Source organism: Thunnus albacares, chromosome 3 (genome assembly GCF_914725855.1).
Source record: "Thunnus albacares chromosome 3, fThuAlb1.1, whole genome shotgun sequence".
Taxonomy (NCBI): Eukaryota; Metazoa; Chordata; class Actinopteri; order Scombriformes; family Scombridae; genus Thunnus; species Thunnus albacares.
Genome location: NC_058108.1, coordinates 2,839,253 through 2,861,872, shown reverse-complemented (window position 1 = coordinate 2,861,872; position 22,620 = coordinate 2,839,253). Strand labels below are relative to the sequence as shown.

The 22,620-nt window shown below is 40.3% G+C and overlaps 1 protein-coding gene across 6 annotated transcripts in view; it reads right to left on the bottom strand.

Moving 5' to 3' along the window:
- Positions 1-761: 761 nt before the first annotated feature.
- LOC122978785 (alpha-1,6-mannosylglycoprotein 6-beta-N-acetylglucosaminyltransferase B-like) overlaps positions 762-22,620 on the bottom strand; it is a 121,762-nt gene continuing 99,903 nt past the window's right edge. For 2 of the 6 annotated variants that reach the window (XM_044345775.1, XM_044345778.1), the window contains exons 10-18: positions 18,268-18,401; positions 17,053-17,183; positions 16,189-16,194; positions 14,067-14,225; positions 13,763-13,909; positions 13,117-13,233; positions 7,403-7,477; positions 4,970-5,253; positions 762-1,830 (exon numbers count right to left, since the gene is read on the bottom strand). In XM_044345775.1, coding sequence (XP_044201710.1) covers positions 1,632-1,830; positions 4,970-5,253; positions 7,403-7,477; positions 13,117-13,233; positions 13,763-13,909; positions 14,067-14,225; positions 16,189-16,194; positions 17,053-17,183; positions 18,268-18,401 — 1,252 coding nt within the window. In that variant the 3' untranslated portion in view covers positions 762-1,631. The remainder of the gene's footprint in view (positions 1,831-4,969; positions 5,254-7,402; positions 7,478-13,116; positions 13,234-13,762; positions 13,910-14,066; positions 14,226-16,188; positions 16,195-17,052; positions 17,184-18,267; positions 18,402-22,620) is intronic. The other 4 variants (XM_044345779.1, XM_044345776.1, XM_044345781.1 and 1 more) reach the window with 4 other exon arrangements.

Below are 22,620 nucleotides of genomic sequence, written 5' to 3'. Positions count from 1 at the left end.
AGTGTCAGAGATTTGGGTCACGTGTACACGGGGGCCATAAATTTGAGCTGACCTGAACAAAGCAGGATGTCTGGTCGGCCCACACCCAGTGAACGTCTCAGGGGAGCACGAGTCAACAACTTACCCTCCCTGAGATGCTACCAGAGGAAAAAACATGATACTTTATTGTTCTCATTTATAATCTGTTAACAGCATTAATAATTAAATGTGTTAAAATGTTCAGAATATTATTTATGCTTTGTTTATTGGCAACCATATACTGTATGTCAGGAGAACAGGAAGCTGTGTTTGGAGGATGAGTGAACAAAAGTCTAACCTGTAAACAAAAACCTAAAACTAAAGAAGTTCTAGCTTTTCCAGAGCTTTCAACCACATCTCTCAGTCCAAATATTAATAATGATATTTAGTTCATAAAGAATTGAGGGAAAACATGCAGCTACTCTGTGCTGGCTTGAAAAAAATTACTGATGTTTGGCATCTGACATCTGATTTCTTTCTCCCCTCATCCATTATTTTCTCCATCCCGCCCACAGTTCTTATCGACAGCTTTGACCTGTGCGGGCTGTCGACTTCATGTGAAAAAGATCAAATATCTCTCCCTACAGCTGGATGGATTGATGGAGATCTAGATGAATGTGGATTTTGGGGGGTGGGGGTGGGGGGGGGATTGTAACAGATGGAAGCTGGAGGTGAGAAGAGAAGAAACCCTCCAACCTGAAAAGCTCGGAGGGAACCGAAAGAAGACCAAACGCAACATAAAAACACCTCAACACTTTGATCCGTTCAGATTTTTTTTTTTATTTTATTATTTTTTTTCCATCATAAAGCCCAGAGGACTCTTTAAAAATCCAGTTGAGAGCTCTAAAGGCTTATTTATTGAAAAATAATCTTGTACCCTTTATCTTTGTCCTCTGTCCTCCTCCTCTTTTCTTTTGCGACCAGAGATGATTGCATTGACCGATGTTGCCTCAGACTTTGGGTTCAGTCTGATAAATGACTCTGTCCATCACTGGAGGAGGGGAGAAAAAGCAAAGGAGATAACCCGGTTGTCCATCATCCTTTGTCCAAGTGCAGAGAGGAGATTGGATATTGAACCGAGGTTGCCTTCTCCAAGCCGAGATATTTGAAGGCTCTGTCATAGAATGACACTATAGTCCCAATCTCCCTGCAGTCACAACACACATGCCTTCCAGTATACGTCTTCCACCTTAAACCCATTAGTTTTGGTGACGCGGTTCCCAAAAATGAAATGTTACGCACTGTGTTAGCTGTCAGCGTCTTGCAGAAGCAGACTATTTTCCTGTAGTTGGTGGGTTAATGTGAAAGTTTGGTTGTAAAGACACCTGTAGTCATGGGAGCACTGTTCTAGGGAGTCTTACCACTATATGTCTCTAGTAAAACAGCTGTTAGAACAACTACACTCAACCAACGTCCTCCCTTATATCCTGGCACCTCGCATACCTGCTCCTCATCATCCCACATCTACTGTTTTGGGTTGGAAGCTGCCTCTCTGCACCATAAGGTAATTTATCACAGCCCCTTCTGGCCTGTGGCTGCCGTCCCCCCCCCACCCCCCCACCTGCCAATCTGTGTCTAATTCTTTTGTGTCTGTCTTCTGTGCTCCCCCGTCATTATAGACAGTCTCTGCACAGCGCTACCTGGCCGCGGCGGAAGTCCCTGCAAGGGCAAAGACGTCTGTATTTGGGGGAGTGACCTGCACAGCTGAAGAGGAGGGGATCCCGTTGGAGGCCGCACTCCCGTCGCACCACGGAGAAGGCCGGGAGGATGTGGTTGATCTCGGAGTCTACCACCTCGCACTGCACCTCCAACCTGCAGGGTGAAAGAGAGGAGCGGAGGTCTGTTTACACACTTAAATAACTCTTCACAGGGAAAATATGCCTGCCGTGTTCTTCAAAGGATGAGTCAGAAAATACAGGTGATAAAAGTCTTTTTTTGATTTGAGACAGGAGCGGAATTGGCATAACCTCAAAAATAAATGGATGGTAGAGACAGGAAAACAGAAAGATTTCATCACTTTCATCACACTACAGATGCCAATTTGAGATTTGAGTGAAGAAGTGACAAAGAAGTTGGAGAAGCTGTGAGGCAGGTATGAGATGTCAGTGTGTCAGAGAGAACAGTCCTGAGCTACAAGGACGAGTAACAGAAGAGAAACAAAGGAGAGCGACGATGTAAAACCGAGACAAACAGAAAAGAAGTGAAGAAAAAAGATGCTTGGAGGGTGATAAAAGAGCAAAGAATAAGAGCTGGAGCTGGAATCAGGCAGCAGAGGAGTGTTTGGAGGAGAGTCACACACACACACACACACACAAGCAGGCTTTAAGTCTCACAGCTCCAACGTCTGAAGTGAAGTTTCTGCTTCACCTGCCAAGAGCTGGTGCAGTAAACCAAATAAATAACCAGGAAGATTCAGCCTCACCTGTTCTCAGTGTGAATGTAGAGTTTCTATGTATAGGAGGGACAACGAGACGTTTTGTCCCCACACTTTCAGATGTTACGGTAACAAAAGGGTAACATCTAAGTCAGGTATTAGGGTCACAGTGATAACATCTAAACCTAACATGTTGGACCTTTAAATCCAATCATAATCAGAACACAGAGGACAGTGAGTATTATGGTTGCCAGTTCAGACTAGTTTAAATAATTTGATTTGACCACCAAATACAACACTGGGTGGTGAACTGCTGGGAGGAGAAATAGGCAGCGATGGGCAAGTTCTTGGTGTTTTAGATGATCTGTTTCTGGAGCGAAGTCACTCTGCTGCCACTTTGGTGATTTTATCAACGAGGGCAAACTAAATACTTGCTGCAGACGTGCTGCAATAACAGATTAATGCTTGAAATAAATCATAATAATTTCAATTAAACACTCTCCAACCAAAACTTGGCACAGAAAACAACGTTTAATGTGGTTAAAGCATCTGCATCGATCTGTAAATGAATGTGGGTGATTCTTACAGTATCTACTGTCCACAGCTGTTTATACTGTATGAAAAGCTTCTTCTTCACTTCATTAAATGTCTGCAGCGTCTGAAGGCAGCAGGACTGATACGTTGATGAATCTGCAGCCTTTGAGAAGTGTCGCGCCAGACTGCAGTGCCGTTACGCAGCGCTGTTCACTGTGTTTACCTTCATTAAATCGACTGAAAACAACACCAGAATAAGCACACACACCTCTACACACATCAGACCGGTCGGTTATAACTGGATATTCAGCTTGTTTATGAAGGAGACGTCAGGTTTGCAGGGCTCATCGTAGCCTCTTTCTTTCAACTTTCTTTTGAGCAAAAGTAGCGTCTCATGTTTTATCCTTGAAACAGATCGCAGTGCAAACGCTGTTGTGTAACATTAATCACTAAACTATGTGACTGTGTACAAGGTGAGACAGGAGAGTTATGGCTGATCATGAATATTACATCATCCAAAGGTGGATGTCCCCCCACTTCAAAACTCATTCCGGCACCACTGATGAAACATCTTTTAAGAGATTCTTAATGTAACATTTCCTCTCAGTTATACTATAAATCTGGACCTATTTCCTGTTAATGATCGATCCTAGAGGGGGAGTTTTCTAAGAATGTCTCCATGAAGGCTCATAAATTTCTACACGTGTTTCCCAACGCAGTATGTAGAGTAAGAGCAAAGAAATGTTTAATACTTCAATAGAAAAAAGCTTAATGTGCAGTAAACAGATCACTGTTACTCTTAAACAGTGGAAACAGTGGACCTACAGCAATATAAGCATGAGGCAAACATCATACGCACCTTATATAAAAAGAAAGAGAAGATACAGAACCTAAATGTCGCATGGTCACATGTATATAGTTGTGACATCACAACATTACAGAAGTTTAAAGGCACAGTGTCTGAATACAGGCTGTTTCTGTATGGACTGAGCGTTTTGATACTCTCACAGTATATATAGCACCTAGACCTGCTTTAGAATAAAAAAAAGGAAATCTCCCTTTCTACAAATGTCCACTTTAGATAAAGCATGTTGTTTTTGGTTCTGGAGATGCTCTCAGCCTCCTATGAGAGAGTAAAGTTGTGAGTAACATTAACATAAAAGACACCTACGTACAGTATGTATGAATGACAAAAAGGTATTAATTTAGCAGCTTGGTGAAGCCAGCAATGTTACATATTCCACTGAAAAGAGCATCTTTCCTTTTTTGGAAACAAAAGGTTCATGTGATGGATTTCATGATCATCTTAGCCTTAAGATGCTTTTAGGAAATGGGCCCCGTTCTTTTTTGTTGGCCTCACATCAATGAATCACCAAAAATTGCAAAAAAAGTTTTCCATCCAGGCAGCGCAAAAACACACTGTAGATTTCTATCCTACCATTTAATGTAGATTAAGTATAATCATTAGAGGCCTTTTAGAAAACAGGGTCTGTGATTTTATTTGAATTCTTTGTACTGAAAGAGGAAAAAATACCCAAATAATTGTCCACTCCATTAAATACATAAGGGTGGCAGAATATTAGGAACACTTTTCAATATAATACACACTACAGTAAACCACCAGCACCCACTACGACCTCAATAATAAACATAAAGTAGAATGATCACCTTTCTGACAATGTCAACAAAAACTGAAAACGTAGAAGCTTTGTAAATGTAGAGTTTATAGCAGAGCTGTTTTACTGGATTGCATTAGATTGAAGTGGCCGGTGAGTGTCAACACATCATCAGGACTTTGTAGCATAATAAAAGGCTGAAGACTGTGATTGAGGCGTTTAAATGTTTCTGTATTAAAAAGTAAAAATATGAAAAATTTGATGGCAGAATTTGCTTTTATTGAAAAATCTGTGTGGCCATGTGGAGTATGTGGGTGGAGAGAGGTTGCTTGTTGGGACTAAACTTTCTGGCACATACAGTGTTACGTTTGTCAGCCAGGTACATACCATGTATTGCAACGGACGTTATTACTTAAGGCTGACATACCCTCGCAGCGCCTCTTTGTTGTTGATGAAGCGAAAGTGAGCAGGTTCGCAGATGAAACCGGCTGACTGGCACGCCTCCACACAGGACTGTCCCTCTTGAGACACGAGCAGCCTGAGAGAGCTTAGAGGAGGCCAGGCAGGGGGAGCCGTCACATTGGACGCCCAGCCGAGGGTTGTGGAATTAGGCAGGGTCACAAACAGAGGTCCTGTAATCCTGCTGCCACCTGCAGACCCCTGTCTGGAGAGGTTGGCTGGGATGAAGGGAGGCTCTGGGTTACAGAAGTCCTGAAGGTGAAGGATATGGTAGAGTTAGTTTGTGTGATCATATTATTATGGCAGAGTGTGTCTTTTACTGTGTCTGTAGTGTTTATCTGCATCTCTTTAATTTAATTAAATATACGTATTTGGACTTACAGTATATTGGAAGTGTGCAGACAGCTCTACATGGATTTATGGACATTTGTCCTTCATTCTGTGAAGACTGAACTGTGCTGAGTATAGCTGTGTGTATGATATGTGTGTTTCAATATTTACTGAGATATGAATCTCAGAAGATGTAAATGGAGTAACAGAAACAGTATTAATACTTTCTTAATGAATTACCTCGTCATTAAGGCACCGCCTCCTTTTTGGTTAGGATTAGTTAGTACCAGGAGGAAGCATTAACCCTTGTTCAGTTTAATCAATGAATCAGTCTCACAATTGTAAGTTCTTGTCCTAAACAGTGACCTCTGTTTACTGCAGCTCAAAGAAACATTCATGAACTCTTCACATGAGGGGATTTAACTCTTGTCAATAGAGGAGCAGTACTGTTACCTGTTAGTATAAAAGGATAATACAATCTAAGTCTTCTATCTCTTTAGTAGATCGTCATACATATATGAAAGTTATACCATTCTTCTTGTATTCACATGACAAATAACATGATATAAGTTAGATGATGATTAGACATTTCATTTACATGAATTTCAGGTTTGTCTCAGATTTGAATGTGGATTAGTTTATGGCTTTGGTGATAAGAGCCTGTCTTCCATCTATAAGGTGGGAGTTGTTTTCCTCCGGTCCAAGTGGCCTTAAGGGTCATTTCATGCTTTTAGTTTGTGTCGTAATTCAACTTATTGAAATGGTTTCTAGGAACTGATCGAACCCCCACTAGGAGGGTTACAGAGGTCAGTTCTGCAGACCGAGGGTTCGCTCTTACAAATTCAGGAACTTATTTTCCTTTAGAATCAAAGATCAGTTAACAGAATTAAAGAACAAGCTGGTTGTCCTTCTACACAAAAGTACATCAAAAATTTGGATGCTGTTCGTATCTGTTCAGAACTCATTACTGGTTCATATCTTAATAATGTGTTGGTGTTTGTTCCCATTCTGCCTGTAAACCAGGGATGTAAAGTATAGTTACGGTATCAGTACATAGAGCAGGCTGTAGCTTCAAGTGGAGAAAATGGTTTGCAATATGACCCAATACATATAGCAAGTTTTGCTGCTGATATCACAAATATTGTTTATTGACAAACTGAAAAAAATGTTGTATGGCAGCTGCAAATAGCTGTACATGTTCATGAGAGCCTCTCTCCCTCCCACTGGAGGACAGAGAGAGGCTATATAGGCTATATATATATATATATATATATATATATATATATATATATATATATATATATATATATATATATATATATATATATATATATATATGTGTGTCATATGATAGACAGGCAAAGAGAGTGTGAGGTGAATTATAAGAAGGTGATGAGTCAGCTGCTACAGTAGGTCAGTGTATCATTATTACTAATGCATATGTGCTCAAGTTTTATTTAGTACAGTAGAATAAGTGGTTTCTAGTTAAATCTTATGGTAAACATGAAACTAGTTTCACTTTCTCCTGTTTCTCTTTCCACAGTATAAATGCTGCCGCAGTGGAACTTTTGGTGTCTAAACTAGCTGCCAGTCAGGAGCAGACAAAGGCTGCTGAGAGACCCGCTGCAGTTTGTCTGACATCTAGTGTGGCATTATTCAAATATCTTTCTTTTATCCCAGTCTTCCATCATCATCATCGTCCCCACACTTCTCTACTTTCTCCTTACTCATCCCTCCTCATTAGTGTCAGTAGACCTTCTGCTTAAGAGCTGGAGGGCAGATATGTGGTTCGTAATGAGAGTTAGCATGTAGATTAATCACAAGTCTACATATGTGGAGTATAGAGACACTGACACACACACACAGACACAAACAGACACACACACACACAAGCATAAATACACGATGTTCTGGGTATTGAATGCACACAATGATGAAATATTGAACAGAGTAGGGAGTTTGAGAGCTTGTGAAAAGAGTGTGTATGAATGTTTATATGAGAGAGAGGGAGGACTACTGTTTAACAGAGTAGATGTTATATACAGTGATGTTTGTATGGACAGGACCTCACCTGATTCTGGATGTAGGCATGGACTCTCTCCAGCATCCCCTCACAGGTGTACTCATAAGGCAGATATGGCTCAACCTGAAAATACATCAAACCATTATTATTTCCATATTTTTCTCATTTTTTTTTTGCTGTCACTTCATTGTTCTCAGTAATTGCGATAAATTGTCTCTACTCCTTGTCAATTTCAGTAGATGAATGTCTCTATTGTCAGATTTCTGCTCGGCCTAATCACAGTATGTCGCTGCTTGGAAACTCATTAGGCTTTATTTGCATACTAATAGATCATCCCCTGCTGTGATGTGCTGGTTTTATGACTACAACACACTTTTTTGATTGGCTTAATTAGAGCTGGCGACACTGTATATATTCTTTTGTGTTTCTCACTAATATCAACATGTTCAGTACACGCTAACAAACTGGCTGACACGATCACATGATAAGTGGCTGAATGTAAAATTGCTGCGACTAAAATGCTAGGATTAATAAAAAAAATAATGGCTAATTTAATAAACTACTTGATATCCTAATTGAAATTCAGCAACACTGTATAATAAAGATGTCAATTTAAGCTTCATATTTGATTTTAAATAGTTAAAGGGGCACTATTATGCTCATCTCCAGCTCTTGATTTTTTATTCTGGGACTCCACTTGAGTAGCTTATTTATCTTAAACTGGAAACTGACAGAGAGAGACTAATAGTAGAGTTTAACTCTGAACTTTTTCCATTCATTCTCTGTGGTAGTTCTTATCACTACAGATGTAATTCCATCTCTGACCATAGTGTGGGTTGCAATGGCAGAGCGGTGCTGTCTGTATTTCCACTCCAGAAGAAGGCAGAAGAAGAAGAGGAAGCAGTAGCAACGTCTTTATGAGATATTTTTATATATTTCTCAAGAACTGCTCATCCAAACAACTTCAAACTGGAAATTGCACTTCCTTGGATCCTCAGCAACACACCTGCCGAGTGTGAAGTCGATCGGGACGGTTGTCGGGATATGCGAAGGACGCACATCCATACAGACAAAGAGACATACAGAGATTCCTTCTTTTATAGTTAAATGACTGAAACAAAAGTGTAAGAAATGAACAGACTTCAGACTTCAGACAGATCGAAGAGGCTTGTCTTTATGCCTTAATGCAAAAGACCTGATTTGTAAATGATACACGACTCACTAAATTGCATTTCCAATCTGAAATCAGAGCAGTCTAATGTTCAACCATGTGTGAAGTCAGACTTGGCCCATTTTAAGTGAAAACCACTGAGAAGCAAGTATGCAGGGATGATGCAATTTAAAAAGTTACGCACACTGCAAATCTGATCAAAGCCTTATGTTAAACTACTCTGTAAGCTGGAGCAGGAAGTAAACACATGGACAGGAGGAACAGACAAACAAGCTCTCTGCAATAACTATCTATCTGACAGGGTTCTGCTTTTCTTTCTATCTCTTCTCCTGGTTTGTCTTTACTTAGCCAGTGAAGGTAAGCTCTCGTTTACAGGAGCGAACTTACAGGAAGTATAAAGCTGCTATCTGTTTCTGTGTGTGTATGTTGCAAAAATATCTGTCTGAAGTTTTCTGCATTAAATCATATAAAATAAAAAGTCTAAACTGAGTCTAAATAAAGGCTGTGTAACTGTTAATGCTGTGGGTAGAAATCAATAATGAACATAGAATGGGAGGTTGGAGGATGATTTTCTTTAAAAACTTCTGGTATACTTGTGAATATAACAGAAGGAAGGTCAGATGAATGTTAAAGATCTGGTATTAAGGCCTTTTTTGACAAATTTCTATAAACATTGGGTTTACTTTAAACATATCTGTGACATTTTATTCATCAAAAGTTGTTTAGATTTCTCTCCTTGCAGCCAGTTCCCCCTCTGTCCTCCGGCAGGCTGTCATTATTAATGACCACCTACTCTAATTGGCTGGAGGTGTGAATCCCACCTTCACCTCCAGCTAATCGGAGTACGACCTAATGAATAATGCAAAGTACCTTACACTGCATCTTTACCTGGAGTAACGGCTGCAGCTGGAGATGTAAGATCATATAGCATCTAGTCTATGGAACAGAGTTTCTGCTGTTGCACAGTTGAGATTTCAAAAAGATATTTCAGAACTTTAAGGTCGTGTGTAAGTTTCCTAACAAAGTAAAAATATAGCTGGAGGTCGCTAGCTTAGCTTTAGCACAGATATATTGTATTCCTTTAGCTGAGTAACAGAAAGAAACAGCGTTTTTAAAGCTTCATCAAAAGACTGAAGATCAAAAAGTTGAAAATCCTGCGGCGCTCTGAGTCTCATTAAGCAGATAGTCGGCTGTAAAATGTGCCAAACACGCACACAACCACCTGCCAATAACAGAGGGAAGATCGTCTCCAAAAATGAATTTCAGCCATTCTTCATGTTAATTTCCATTCTCTGGAAGGCTGTAAAGATTTTTTTTAGCTGCTGAACAACCAACAACACTTCCAGTGTCCTGCTTTGCTTGTTATCAGGCTGTAATGGAAACTCCGACTACAGAAGTTACAGCAGTGCTAATGCTAAAGCTTCCTGCATATTTGATTTCACTGTTGAGTGTGATGTAATAACGGGTTCCACCTCAACGCTGATAGCTCTTGAGTTGCGAATTTCAAAACTTCAAATAACTTAGAAATTTCAATAGGACATTGAAAAATGATTTACAAAATATAGAAGAAGATCCTTTGGCCTGTTTGCAAGCACATGGTTCCATCTTCTGTCCAGTCCTGCAGGGTCAATATCAGACCAGACCAGACATCACTTAAAGCTCTATTTCACACTGGTGAAAACTGATTAAAAGCTATTGAGGATGAGTGTCGCTGAATGTCACCTGGGTGAACATCATGAAACGTAATGAAAGTTTATGTTCACATTGTGAAGACAACCAACCGGTTTACTCTCCAGAAAACTGAAACCAATGATTATGATACAAGATGTGAAGTTATAAGGAGTGGCTTTTCTAAACAAATTTATGGACGTCTGGCCTCAACAGACATCAGATCAGATGATCAGATCCTGTATAAAGGTGTGTATGATGAGTGATGACTTAGAGGAAGTGGTGTTACGTTTGTGGTAAACTGTGTCGATCAGGAGATTGGAGGTCTGGGAAGTGCAGCTAGGGTCGCTGAAAATTTGCATGTTTTTTGTATCTGTTCATAAGGTCTCATCTGTGCATATCTGAATAATGTATTCATATTTGTTTACACCCTTAAGGCCGTATGGAGTGAAAATATTTATTGTTGGTTTCAGCTAATAACAGTCCTACATTACAATCCACAAAAATATAATACAAACCAAAAATATTCAACTTTCCTTGAACTTTTTTCATGTGTGGTTTTGAAAAACCTTCACTTTCTGCTGAGCCTTTTGTTAATTACCCACAACACTGAACCATAACATGGCAACACAATACTTCAACAAATGAGGGTCATTGAATTACGAACTGTGTGCAAGTTTAGAAGCCAAAGAGTGTTGCAATGACAGAACAAAGATCCTGCACTGCAAACATCAGGTCAGGAGGGACGGTGGGAGGAAAAAAACGAGGGTCAGAAACTGAAAAACACAGAGAGAGAAAAGAGGAAGAGTGTACGGAAAGTCAACGATGAAACCAAAGATGAGAAAGGAAGAATGAAAGAAAGAAAAAGACAAATAAAAATACAGAGAAAAAGATGGAGAAGGATTTATTGGAACATGAGGACTTTCAAGCAGCCAGAGATTGCTTTGTCCTGCATGACTGAACATGAGCCTCTTCCACACACACACACACACACACACACACACACACACACACACACACACACACACACACACACACAGTGTGTGTTTGTATGTATGTGTGTGTGTGTGGCTTGTAGTTAATGGCCATAATGTGCAGGTCTGTGTGCAGATATGCCTGATTTGAGCAATTTCAGTGTCTCTGACTCTGTGATCCAATTGTGGTCCTGCGTTTGTGTGTGTATGTGTGTGTGTGTGGACTTAGATAAGTGCAAAGAGAAGAATATTATCTGACTGCATGTGTGTGTGTGTGTGTGTGTGTGTGTGTGTGTGTGTGTGTGTGTGTGTTTGCTGAGGCATTGTGCCTCCAGTGAAGGGTGAAGGGGTCCATCAGCTCTCTCTCAGTGGTCTGACAGTGCAGACGGAGACAGAGCAGTCAACCAGAGCTGCTGAAGTGTACTAAGAGAGACTAAGAGAAGACTAATAGATGAGATCAGACACACACACACACACACACACACACACACACACACAGCCATCTCTACAGATATCACCTTTCCTCTAATCTCCAAGCACACTGCTTCTAATCTGCTAAAGGCACAAACTATTAGAGCACGTTTAAAGGATCATGCAGACAGCTGTCTTCCTGCTGCACATGATCCCTCAGTGCCCTTCATGCAGTCGAGATTGATCCTCTGTTGGAGTGTGGTGAAAAATACAATATGGAATTAGCTATTAGATGGCTGAAATGGAATTAAATATCGCCAAATCTGTTTAATGTCTCATGCATGAAATGCGTCAGCAATTTTTTATGCAATGAGCATGATTTCTGCAGCTGTAAATATGTCAATCAGATCTAAAAATAAGAACTAACAACTTCATGAATACCTGCTGGACATATAATAAGACAGCTGAGGTGGTGTAAATGTGCCTCCTTTAAGCTTTGTGATTGTAATGATGAAAGGCAGATTTATTTCTGAAATATCTGAGTGGATGCCTGAGATGATGCTTTCTCTGGACGTTGCAGTGCAGTAATCTCTCACTCAAAGTATCAGTTTGCACTTTTTATTTGGTTTGTATAAAGAAAAGCATCTTTTATAAGCATTACTTAAGTTGAAATTTAAAAGGTTTATGTTGTGGTTATTTTAGAGTGAAAAATGTGACTGGCTGTCAAATCAGTCTTCGATTTTAATGAGAACAGAAAGTTTTCGTGACTCTGCAGATGTTTAGTCGATCTATGTCTCAGTCTTTCATTTCTCTGTCTGTATGTTGATCTCTCTCTATTTTCTTTTCCTATTTTCTCCTCTTTTTGTGGTATTTCCAGAAAGATTTAATCTCTCCAGATGACTCCTTGATGAACCTCTCTCCCACTCTTGGCAGTTCTTAGCACCCTCATATTCTCTATCAGCCCACATTTCTTGTGTTGAAAGTTCAGTACTTTCTGCTACCTACGTACTGTTTGCTCTGAAAAACTCCACTGTAGCAAAGCAACTGTGCTGTTGTAAACTCATAGTGACAACAGCAGCTCCAGTACTTTAAACTTGATCACAGCTTCCAGATGGCAAAGAGGAAAGTAAGACAGAGTAAGACAGAGTAGAGTGATTCGTTATCACAGTCCTGATGTTCTGTTCTGTATCACATTATACAGATATGAGTCAGATAAGAGACTTGATGTGTTTGTCCATACATAGAACATCTTAGAGATTTTGTTTTTTAGATCTGAGAAGGCTGTGAAACTAAAGATTGAAACAGTCGTGCAGTCCGCAGCGAGCCGCTGAACAACAAAGGCTCATATTCAAAAATTCATGACTGATTAATATTCAAAAAAAATAATGACTGATTTGATCAAAGGAAAACTGAACGGATAAAAAAGTCTTTCGCATTCCAGAGAAAACCGTCATTATAATAATACATACATACAATATTTATCTAACCTTTATACTTTATATACTATGTGAGTTACAGTGCACCGTGGGGGAGATCACCTTGGTTCTCATTATTTCCCTGATGGCAGAGTCGAACTCCAGGGAGTTGTTGTAGTCGACTGTCATGACGTGAGGTCTGCCGATGTACTGCTCTGCGTATGGGTGCTGGGAGGACACCTGCAGAATATACATGCATAATCTATAAACAAATGTCAAACGGCTTTAAAAGGTTATTGCTTGGAGTTTGGATGAGGAGGATGATGCTGATGATGATGAGGATTCTATCAATAATCATAAAGTATTTTATTTGGGGTATTTTACTGTTTTAAAGACGTGCCGTTAATGATAATTTTACATCTGGGAAAATAACATTTCTCTAATGTAATAGAGTGCAGCAAAGCACATCAGCTATTTGTAGCGTTTGCGAGATGTGCTTCTCAGGGCTATTAGAGACGCGCTGGGCTCGGAGAATGTGTAGCAGAAATTTTCTCCAAAGTTGTGTGCACAATAATTAATAGCAACATAAGTCGTTTTGTACTCCATGTTCCAGCCTCTTATCAAGCACTAACATATGCTGTCTGCACTTAAAGTTTGTGCCAGTTCTTTGAAAGAATCTACTGATGAATGAAGTTACTTGGCAGCTGCGGTGGCCAAAATATTCTCATCAGCGACCGATAGTGGAGAGTGATGAACGTAATGAGCTTACCTCTCTAGAAGTGGGCTTGCCTCTGAAAAACTCATGATTGAGCGAGCTGTGAGGGGGCTGAAACTTGGGCTGCAGGAAGATGCATCCGTTTGCTATCGCTTCCAGAGGGGCTGGGCCTTCGTAGGGGAAACCAAAGCCAATGAAGAGCTAGCAGGGAAGAATTGAGAAGGTTATTTTATTGATGTGATGCATGTATGTATGTATTTCAATTTAAACTATCCGTCAAAATCAGTTTCTGTAGAATTCAAGCTGCAGATGAAGAGTCTGTGTGGTCATATTTTCTTTTCTTTCTTCAGTATCTTGCCTTTGCTTTGCGCAGCAGTTGCTGCAGCTCATGCTGTGGCAGCAGGCCGTGGTTCTTCACAAAGGCCGGGACCTCTGGAGGTCTCTGGGTCTCATAGTACACTGTGCCGTGAACCTCCATGTACCTGTGAAGAATCTGCAGGAAACCTTCCTTACCCTGCTGGGAGAGGAGGTGAAAAAGATGGGTCGGTGAGATGGAGGGCGAGGGGTGAAGAGAGGAAGGTATACGGAAAGAAAGTGGGAGTTAGAAAAGAAATCGCACAGAGAAGTTTATCATTAAAGGATTTGAGTCTGAGTACAGCGCTGTGTTTGTTTTGTCTCTGATCTTTGTGTGAGCTGTCTGCTGTCTGTGTGTAGCTGTCAGCCTTCAGTGTCAGTATGTGTGTACAGTATAGTGTATGCAAAATCCAAGACTACATCCATAGTGAACGCAACACCAGCATTTTTTATAAAGATTTCTGCCCAAAAATACAATAGGAAACAGGAAAAAATCTAATCTCTCAGATAAAAAAAGAAAACAATCCAGTCATCATTTAGTAAGAAGTAGGACAGACACAGTCTCAGCCAATTATACTTGATTAGTTATATTGTATTTCAAGAAAGCCAAACTCATGATTGACTTGTTCTCTTTGGGATTTTTTTTTGGTTTCTGTTATTGCACAAGCAAACAAAGAGTAAGTGATTTAGCGGAGCTTATAAATGCTACCGATCAAAGCAAACAGCAGCTCGTTCCTGCGCTCTAATCTTAATTCTACGCTGCAGAGTGCTCTGACTACATAAACGTTACATTTTAGTGTGGTTGTGGGCAAATTGGGCTGGGAAACACAGAGGTGAAGACACAGACGCAGGCTGAAGCAACCTCTACTACTTCTACTGCGACCGCGCTGCTGTTTTCTCACAGATTTTTGATTTTCAGGACATATCTTGGCTACGCATCTCTTCTATAAAATGATTGTGCCGGGGCTTGTGTCAGTGTGAAAAGGTGTGATAAAACATTACTCGCGCTCGCTGGGATCTGTGCGTTCATGCACTGTGCTCCCTGCTCATTATTCCACAGAATATTAACATCACATTGTGTGTGAAAAGAGAGCCAGAGGGGCACACTTTCAAAGTCAAGGTTGAGCGTGATGACGGGGAAACCAAAAAAAAACAAATCAGCGCCAGTTAACAACAAAAACTGAATCCTGTGAATGGAGCGTAACCCAGGGCCTGAGTATTGACTGGCCGTCAGGTGTTAAGCAGCTTACTGTATCCCAGTGCTGTGGTGTGGCCCCCCCGCAGCTGTAATTGGAGGCTGTAGCGATCGATAGCTTCCTCTGTGAGGATTTTCCCAGCCAATTAGGAGATTAGCTCAAGCGCTAAGTGCAGCAGACAACATGAATTAGCAGAAGAAGTAACACGAGAGTGGATGAGTGCAGATTCCATAACCTGCACTTGCAGCTGTGTGTGTGCGTTTGTGTATGTGTGTGTGTGTGTGTGTGTGTGTGTGTGTGTGTATGTGTGTGTGTGTGTGTGTGTATGTGTATGTGTGTGTGTGTGTCCCAGATAACGCTCTCAACATGTACTGAATTAGCAATCATAATAAGTATGCTTTGCTGTGCTGTAAAGCTGCATGAAAAAAAAAATAGTTTACACATACAGTACATATACTTATTTACACACTTATTTACACACTTATTAACAGATAATTCATTGAGATTTTCTCAGCAAGTAAAAGATAACAGAAGCACACTGATGAAAAGATTTAGCTTCTAGCAAGGACCGCCATCATCCGTTAGTGCTGCACTGGCATCTCCAGCCAAGCTGTGTTCTCAATAGTTGTAAAAGTTGTGTTAAAAAACCCAAACTCACATCCTTCAAATGACTCCTCGTGCTTTCTGACAAGTAAGAGGACAGAAAGATAATCGTTGTTGAAGAGCGGCGGTTGTCCCTTTGAATGCAGAGGTGCACACGAGTGTATTTGTGAATTTGCAAAAAGTAGCCTCTCATAAATCACTTTTTTTTTGACCCTGACAAGTTTGCAGCTCTTGTGTCAATGCCTGTATGTGTGTGTGTTTACTCTTTGGCATGTTAATAACGTGTGAGCTGGACTTAACAGGATTATGAACGTAACAACGTCTTACCTGAAGCTAATTAGCAAGCAGCCAGATATGATGGTCCACCGCAAAAGACACAAAGAAAGAAAAGGGAGAAAAAGTGACAGTGAGATAAAGAAACAATACAACAACAGAGGAAACAAAGAAAAAATAATACACGTTATATTTTCGGCCTTTTCACTGTGCTTTTAGTGTACATTACAGCACTTTTATATCTGCTCATCTCCCTTGTGTGCTCGTCTCTTTCATAAGCCACGACTATAAAGAAATGCAGGGAATTGTACAAACAGACAGTGGAAAGTAACGGCAGCAAACAACATCTTTATAATCATTTTAACAATAGAGGCACAACTGTGCTCTCCTACGATATGCAGAGGAGTGAGCAGACGGCTTTTGAGAGGAAAATTGCTTGTAAATTAAAGCTGCACTATTGTGCCACATGAAGCTGAGCTGTAATGGCGCAAACAGCGGGACGTGCAAAAAGCTGTAATTGTATTTTTCTGTTAACACTGCAGTATATGGTTGGAGGTAGTGTGTGTGTGTGTGTGTGTGTGTGTGTGTGTGTGTGTACACACAGACTAAGAATACAATTTTAACTCATTATTTGCACACATTCAGGTGTATAATATATGTATCTGTGTATTAAGGTATTATACAGGTATATCTATCTTGTGAGACAAGCACACAAGAGGATATAAAAGTACTGTAAATACATGTAGTATTTTTATAATATATGTTTTTGCCCTCCATGAAATTCATTTATCTTGTGCATGGAAACACTGAAGAACAAAAGATACAGCGACAGTGAGTCTATCAGGTTTTTTTGGTACAGATCCAGGATCTGTGTGTGATTTGTGTGCGTGTTATTTATTTATTTTTGTTTGGTTGTACCTTCCACATGCTGGCCTCTTTCCCGTACACTACGGCCATGTTGTTGACTTTGTTCTGCTGGATGTTCCTCTTCTCCGTCTCGTTTAGTTCCTCCGAAACGAAGCCCATGAATGAGTTGTCTGGTGTGTGAGCTGAACGTGTGTGTACGTGAGTGGTAGGAAAAGGCAGGGGAGTAGTAAAAAGAGAGAGAGAGAGAGTGATACAGGAAGAGAGAAGAAGAGATGGGGAGAAAGAAAGTTTCATTGTGAGTGAGAGACAGAGAGGAAAGACGGGAAAAGAGCACTATATCCTTGTTTGCTTCACTTCAGCGGCTAAATCAGTGTGATCATTGCCTCCCTAAGTATAATAAATAGTGATTGTCATAAAGCCAGCTGCTGTTTTCCATGGAAGCCTCAGATGTATTGTCACGGGTCTCCTAGACTGATTTAAAGTTAAAGTATTATTAGTTTACTGCATCCTCACATTTACTGCCAGTTGTCATATTGTCATATTTTGAATAAAAGTATTAATTTATCATTTCTGCTAAAATTATGAAGCAATGGAGAAAGGTTGAGTCATTCAGTCATTACAGCTTAGTGAAAGGAGGGCATCTACAGTAGGGCTCGTATCGATGTTATAATGATCCCGCTGTCCAGAGCCAAGTATAGTTGAAGGAGCCTGACACTGTTTAGAGCTGGACGTGAGAGCAGAAGAGTTAAACAGTCAGTGATTCAGTCAGGAGCAGCGAGAAGACTTTGAAAACAGCAGATCAGACACGTTGCGTAGCGTGAAACAGAAAGAGAATAAGAAGACGTAGGAAAGCAAACGAGCTGAAGAACAGACGCAGTGATGTTGCTGAAAATAGTTGCGTTAAACGCATTACTTCAAATTAATGTGAACAAGCAGCCAGACCTGTCAAAGAAAGTGAAAACACTGAGTTGGTGTCATGTCTTCTTGTTTTTACAATAACTGATGACTGACAGATCTCTCTCTCTCTCTCTCTCTCTCTGTCTCTCTGTCTCTCTCTCTCTCTCTCTCTCTCTCTCTCTCTCTCTCTCTGTGTGACAGTTCAGAGATTTAACTGTCATGTTTTGAAATGCTTGAACTGATTATTTTACAAGTTCAAGAATTTAAGAAATATGTTGACATATTCTGCATATTATAGAATTAAAAACCTGATGTGACAGTATGTATCGTGTTTCCAGATTGAGGTGTAAGGAAGCGTTTGGTTCTTACGGAACATGGTCATGTACTGCCTGGCGTTGAGGTTCCAGTAGCCCCAGTTGGTCCGGTAGCCGTGCAGCGTTGCGTACTCCTCGTGATTGTAAGCCGGCTCCGTACCAAACGTGTCAATCACTCGGATATGACATCTGTAAGGACACAACACAGACATGTTTTCATGTACATCTAACGCTATAATGTAGTTTTAAACAGCTCTGACAATAACTTGATTGATGACATTGATATTATAACATAGTTGTAATCATTTAGAATGACATGAACACATTCAGAAACAGTTGTGGATGATCTGATTTGTGCAAGTAAGTGATTTATAACACACCGTAAACATGTCTTCATGTCATGTCAATCATTTGTAATTACAGCAACGTCATGCTGTGTTATTTATCATTAATGAACCGTTTACAGACTGGTTATGGCTGCTTTGAAAAATATATTAGAATCAGAATCAGAAACAGGTTTCGTGTTGTGGTGCATATCAATTAAAAAAGGGGAGAGAAAACACCAGTAGCTATACAACGCAAGAGAAAAATACAGCTATCACAATAGACAGGTATAAATGTATAAATTAAGTTTACAATAAAAAAATAAAACATAGTAAACATAGTAAAAAGAGCTGCTGAGTTTTAAAATATTGTATAAATAGTATAAACTGTATATGTTATATGCAATTGTAATAACACAAATAACTGCATTAATGTATGTGACATGACCCATGCTCCTTGTTTTTTTGGTGACAGAGATGATGGTGGAGGATTTGAAGCATGTCAACATCTATAACTAACAGATTTTATAGACTTAGGTCACCACTACATCACATTAAACTGCTTTTCTTTCTGCTTTTTCTTTTTCCTTGAGGTTGAAACATGACTTCTATTGCATTAATTGTATTTTTTTTTTCTAAGTAAAAGGCCAATTTTCTCAGGCGGAGCTGAGAAAATGAGACATGCTCTTGAATCAACATCACAAAATTAACATTTCTGTGGTGACCTCAGAAAAATTTCATTCTCTGCCTGACTTGCAGACTGCACCAGGAGGGTCGTACCAGGCACTCACTGCGTACTGAGCTGCTGCTTTAGCAAATTACACGCTATGCGTACGCAGATTGTGAGCACAAACTGAATGCAAGGCGCAGCACTAATTCCTGCTGAGCTTTCATGACAGTAGATCTGGTGATCTTGGTGTTGGGAGTTATTCTGTGTTTCCAACAAGCTTAATGAAAGAAAACTAATAGCACAAACCCATTCCATAATAGTACGTACAGTATCTGCAGATGTGAATAAACAAAAGCTAAAAATGCTAGAAGACAAAAAAACAACAGTAACCAGCAGTTACAAGTGCAGCATGAGAAATATGACATGAAAATGTCAGGAATAAGAAAAAAAACCATCCCTTTCGGGGTTTAGGGCACTGATAGAGTTTCCAGGTGAACGGTTGCTACATCACTGAAGCACAACTGTGCATCATCACAAATAACACAGACATAAAAACACCCATGTGCATGTGCTCTCTTAAACACACACACAAACACACACACACAGGGAAAGCTCACTATGCCCTTGTCTGTACTGGTGAGTGTGTTCAGTCTGGTCAGTCTGTGAGCTCAGGGGGATTAACAAGAGCTAAAGGTGGCAGAGTCCACTTCCTCAGCTCTCAGACTCTTTCCTGGCCGTGTCAGCGTTGTGACAAGATCTGTCACAATGCCTCCTCCCGCCTTCATCATCACTGAAGTCCCTCGAGAGTCGTCTAATCAAACCTCACTCCTTTCATGGACTACTGAAGATGCTCACAGTGGAGAAGTTGGTTTCCCTTTATGATGGATTTCTTTCTGTATACTTGTTGAACATTGGCGTTAATGGTGAGTCCAGTGAAACCTTGACAGCCAAGAAGATTTCCTCTGTTACGTTCCTGTATTGTAGCTCCATTGGAAACACTGGATGAGATGTCATGTCGTCTACATTTTGGCTACTTATCCCCCGAAAAAAGCAATCTAATCTTAACAGTGCTGAGGTGTTTCAGCTTTGATTTTTTTTCTCTTCTAATAATGTATCACCAGTCCTGTGAATCACCCACTTACATCAATCTGTCAATAAGGTGAACAGAGCGTGACAGTCGCCTTCAACTGTCAACATTCAGAATCTGACTTCCTACGACAGCAGGTAGCTTCGCATTCAAGCATCATTTAAAAACAGAGTCCTTGGAGGATTTTTTTAAATATATTTTCAGGAGTTTTAATGCAGAAAATGTGAAAAAAAATATCCCTCCTGAGGGCATACCGGTCTTATTTGAGAAAAGGTGACACCCCGATCTTGTTTGACACTTCTCAGATATTCCTGTCAATGACTGCGACGTTCAAGAGGCCGACTAATAAATTGTCAGTGATACATGGTGGAAAGAAGCTTACAAAAACAGGCTTATCTGCAAGAGAGAGTCAAAAACATGCACTTATCTCTGCAGCCTTCATTTGAAGCACCACGGATGACAGTCTGGACAAAAATGCTGTGTTTCTATTTGTAATGGTCACAGAAAGCCGACAATGAATTATTAATGATAAATGTTAGCTTCGCTTGTCTCATACTCTGCCCCGTCTCCCTCTCTCTCTCCGACCTACGCTATCAAATATCGCCAGCTCTGACATGGTGAAACGGTTTCTGCCCACAGATAAGAGATCCCGAAGGGAGGGGAAAAAAAGAAGAGTGGAGGAAGAGGGGATAAGAAGAGGAGTAACTGAGCTGAATATCTAACAGGAGATCAGAGTATGAGGCTAATCTGGGTTAAACGGCTGCTCAGTAAGGCTCAACAGTCCTCCGGGGGGTGAGGGGAATATGGCAGGGTGGTGCGCTGTCACCCATCAGCTGTAACTACGGGTGAGTTAGAAGAACCTGGCTTCCACTGGACGAAAGATTTGAACTTTTTAATTTAAAGTTGTTTTTGTTGCTGACCCAATAAACAGATTAGAGATGTTAAACATGCTGAGATGAGGCAGATTTTTATCTGGATGCAGACAACACAATGAAAGTTGTTCAGATCTGGATGATTATTTGATTAGCAGAGTCGGGGTTGATTAAAACAGGATAGTCCCATCTGAGTCTGTCTGTACAGTCCAGAGGTTCTCTAAGAAAAGTCACCAGCTGACTGTGGTGATGAACTAGTTGAGTTGAAGATTGTCAGCAGTCACATCACTACACCACACCCAACATGGCAGTAACGTGAGATGAGGGATATTTTCTTACTGCCTGAGTGAAAACGTTATGCTGCAGACTTATCGACTGATTGTCATAGTTTACTGCAGTCGACCTCAATGATTCTGTCTGTCTGTCTGTCTGTCTGTCTGCCTGTCTGTCTCCTGTTTGCTGTTTCGAGGGTAAAAGATGTTGCAGCCTTTAAAGAGACAGACAGAACGATACAGTTACTGTAAGACACTCACAAACTTTATGTACATGAAATAACAACTCTATGTCTTATTTCATGTTGAGGACCTGGTTTTTTGCTGATGACATGGATGGTGACATTAATGATCAAACGATGACTTTATTTGATTATTGTGTTTCTTTTTGTGTTATGCAGTGTACCTCTACCTCAGAGACTCCTCTCAGTCCCTCCATTACTGTAGCAGATGCAGCAGTTTGCTCGCTAGGCTACATCCATTAGTCTGCCTTAGACTTTGTAAAGTAGAACTACATGAACATTTTGTTGTTATCCTGTGTAAAGCCGTGGTGGTTTTTAATTCCAATTGAAAGCAGGGGAACTGTTAGTTGGGGAAAAACCTGAATGTTAAAAGGGCACAGAGTTGGAGAGAAGCCCGAGAACATGCCAGGTATTATAGATATTAATTATGTCAGAGCAGCTGTTGATGATGTCGAGGGGCCTGAAAGTTGTGGCTCTGATTGAAGGACTGTAGTAGATGCTTTTCTATAGTATGGCTTGACAATTTTCCCAAATTTTGGACTTGAAACTCTTTGAAACTAATTATTTAACGTCAAAAAGATGCTCATCAGGCTATTAACTATTCTGTTCCTAAAAAAACAACATCCTGACATTTTCATGCAACAGTACAATTTGTAACACAAAACTCCAAAACCAGATTATTCTTTGAAAATAGAAGAAAGATGGAGGATTTTTTTGAAACGATTCCATTTGGATGTGAAGTAACAGTAACTTATTGTTGCATGGAGCAGCACACAGGACTCCCCAGACATTAATAACTGTGTTGTGAAGAATCATTATCTCAAATATTCTTATGAGTTCAAGTGAGAACAGTTACTCAGCAACAGTTGCCGTATGAAACTAGGTCTTGGCGTTAACGTTACTGATGTTTCCCCAAAGAGTCACTAGACTCCGGGGAAGTAC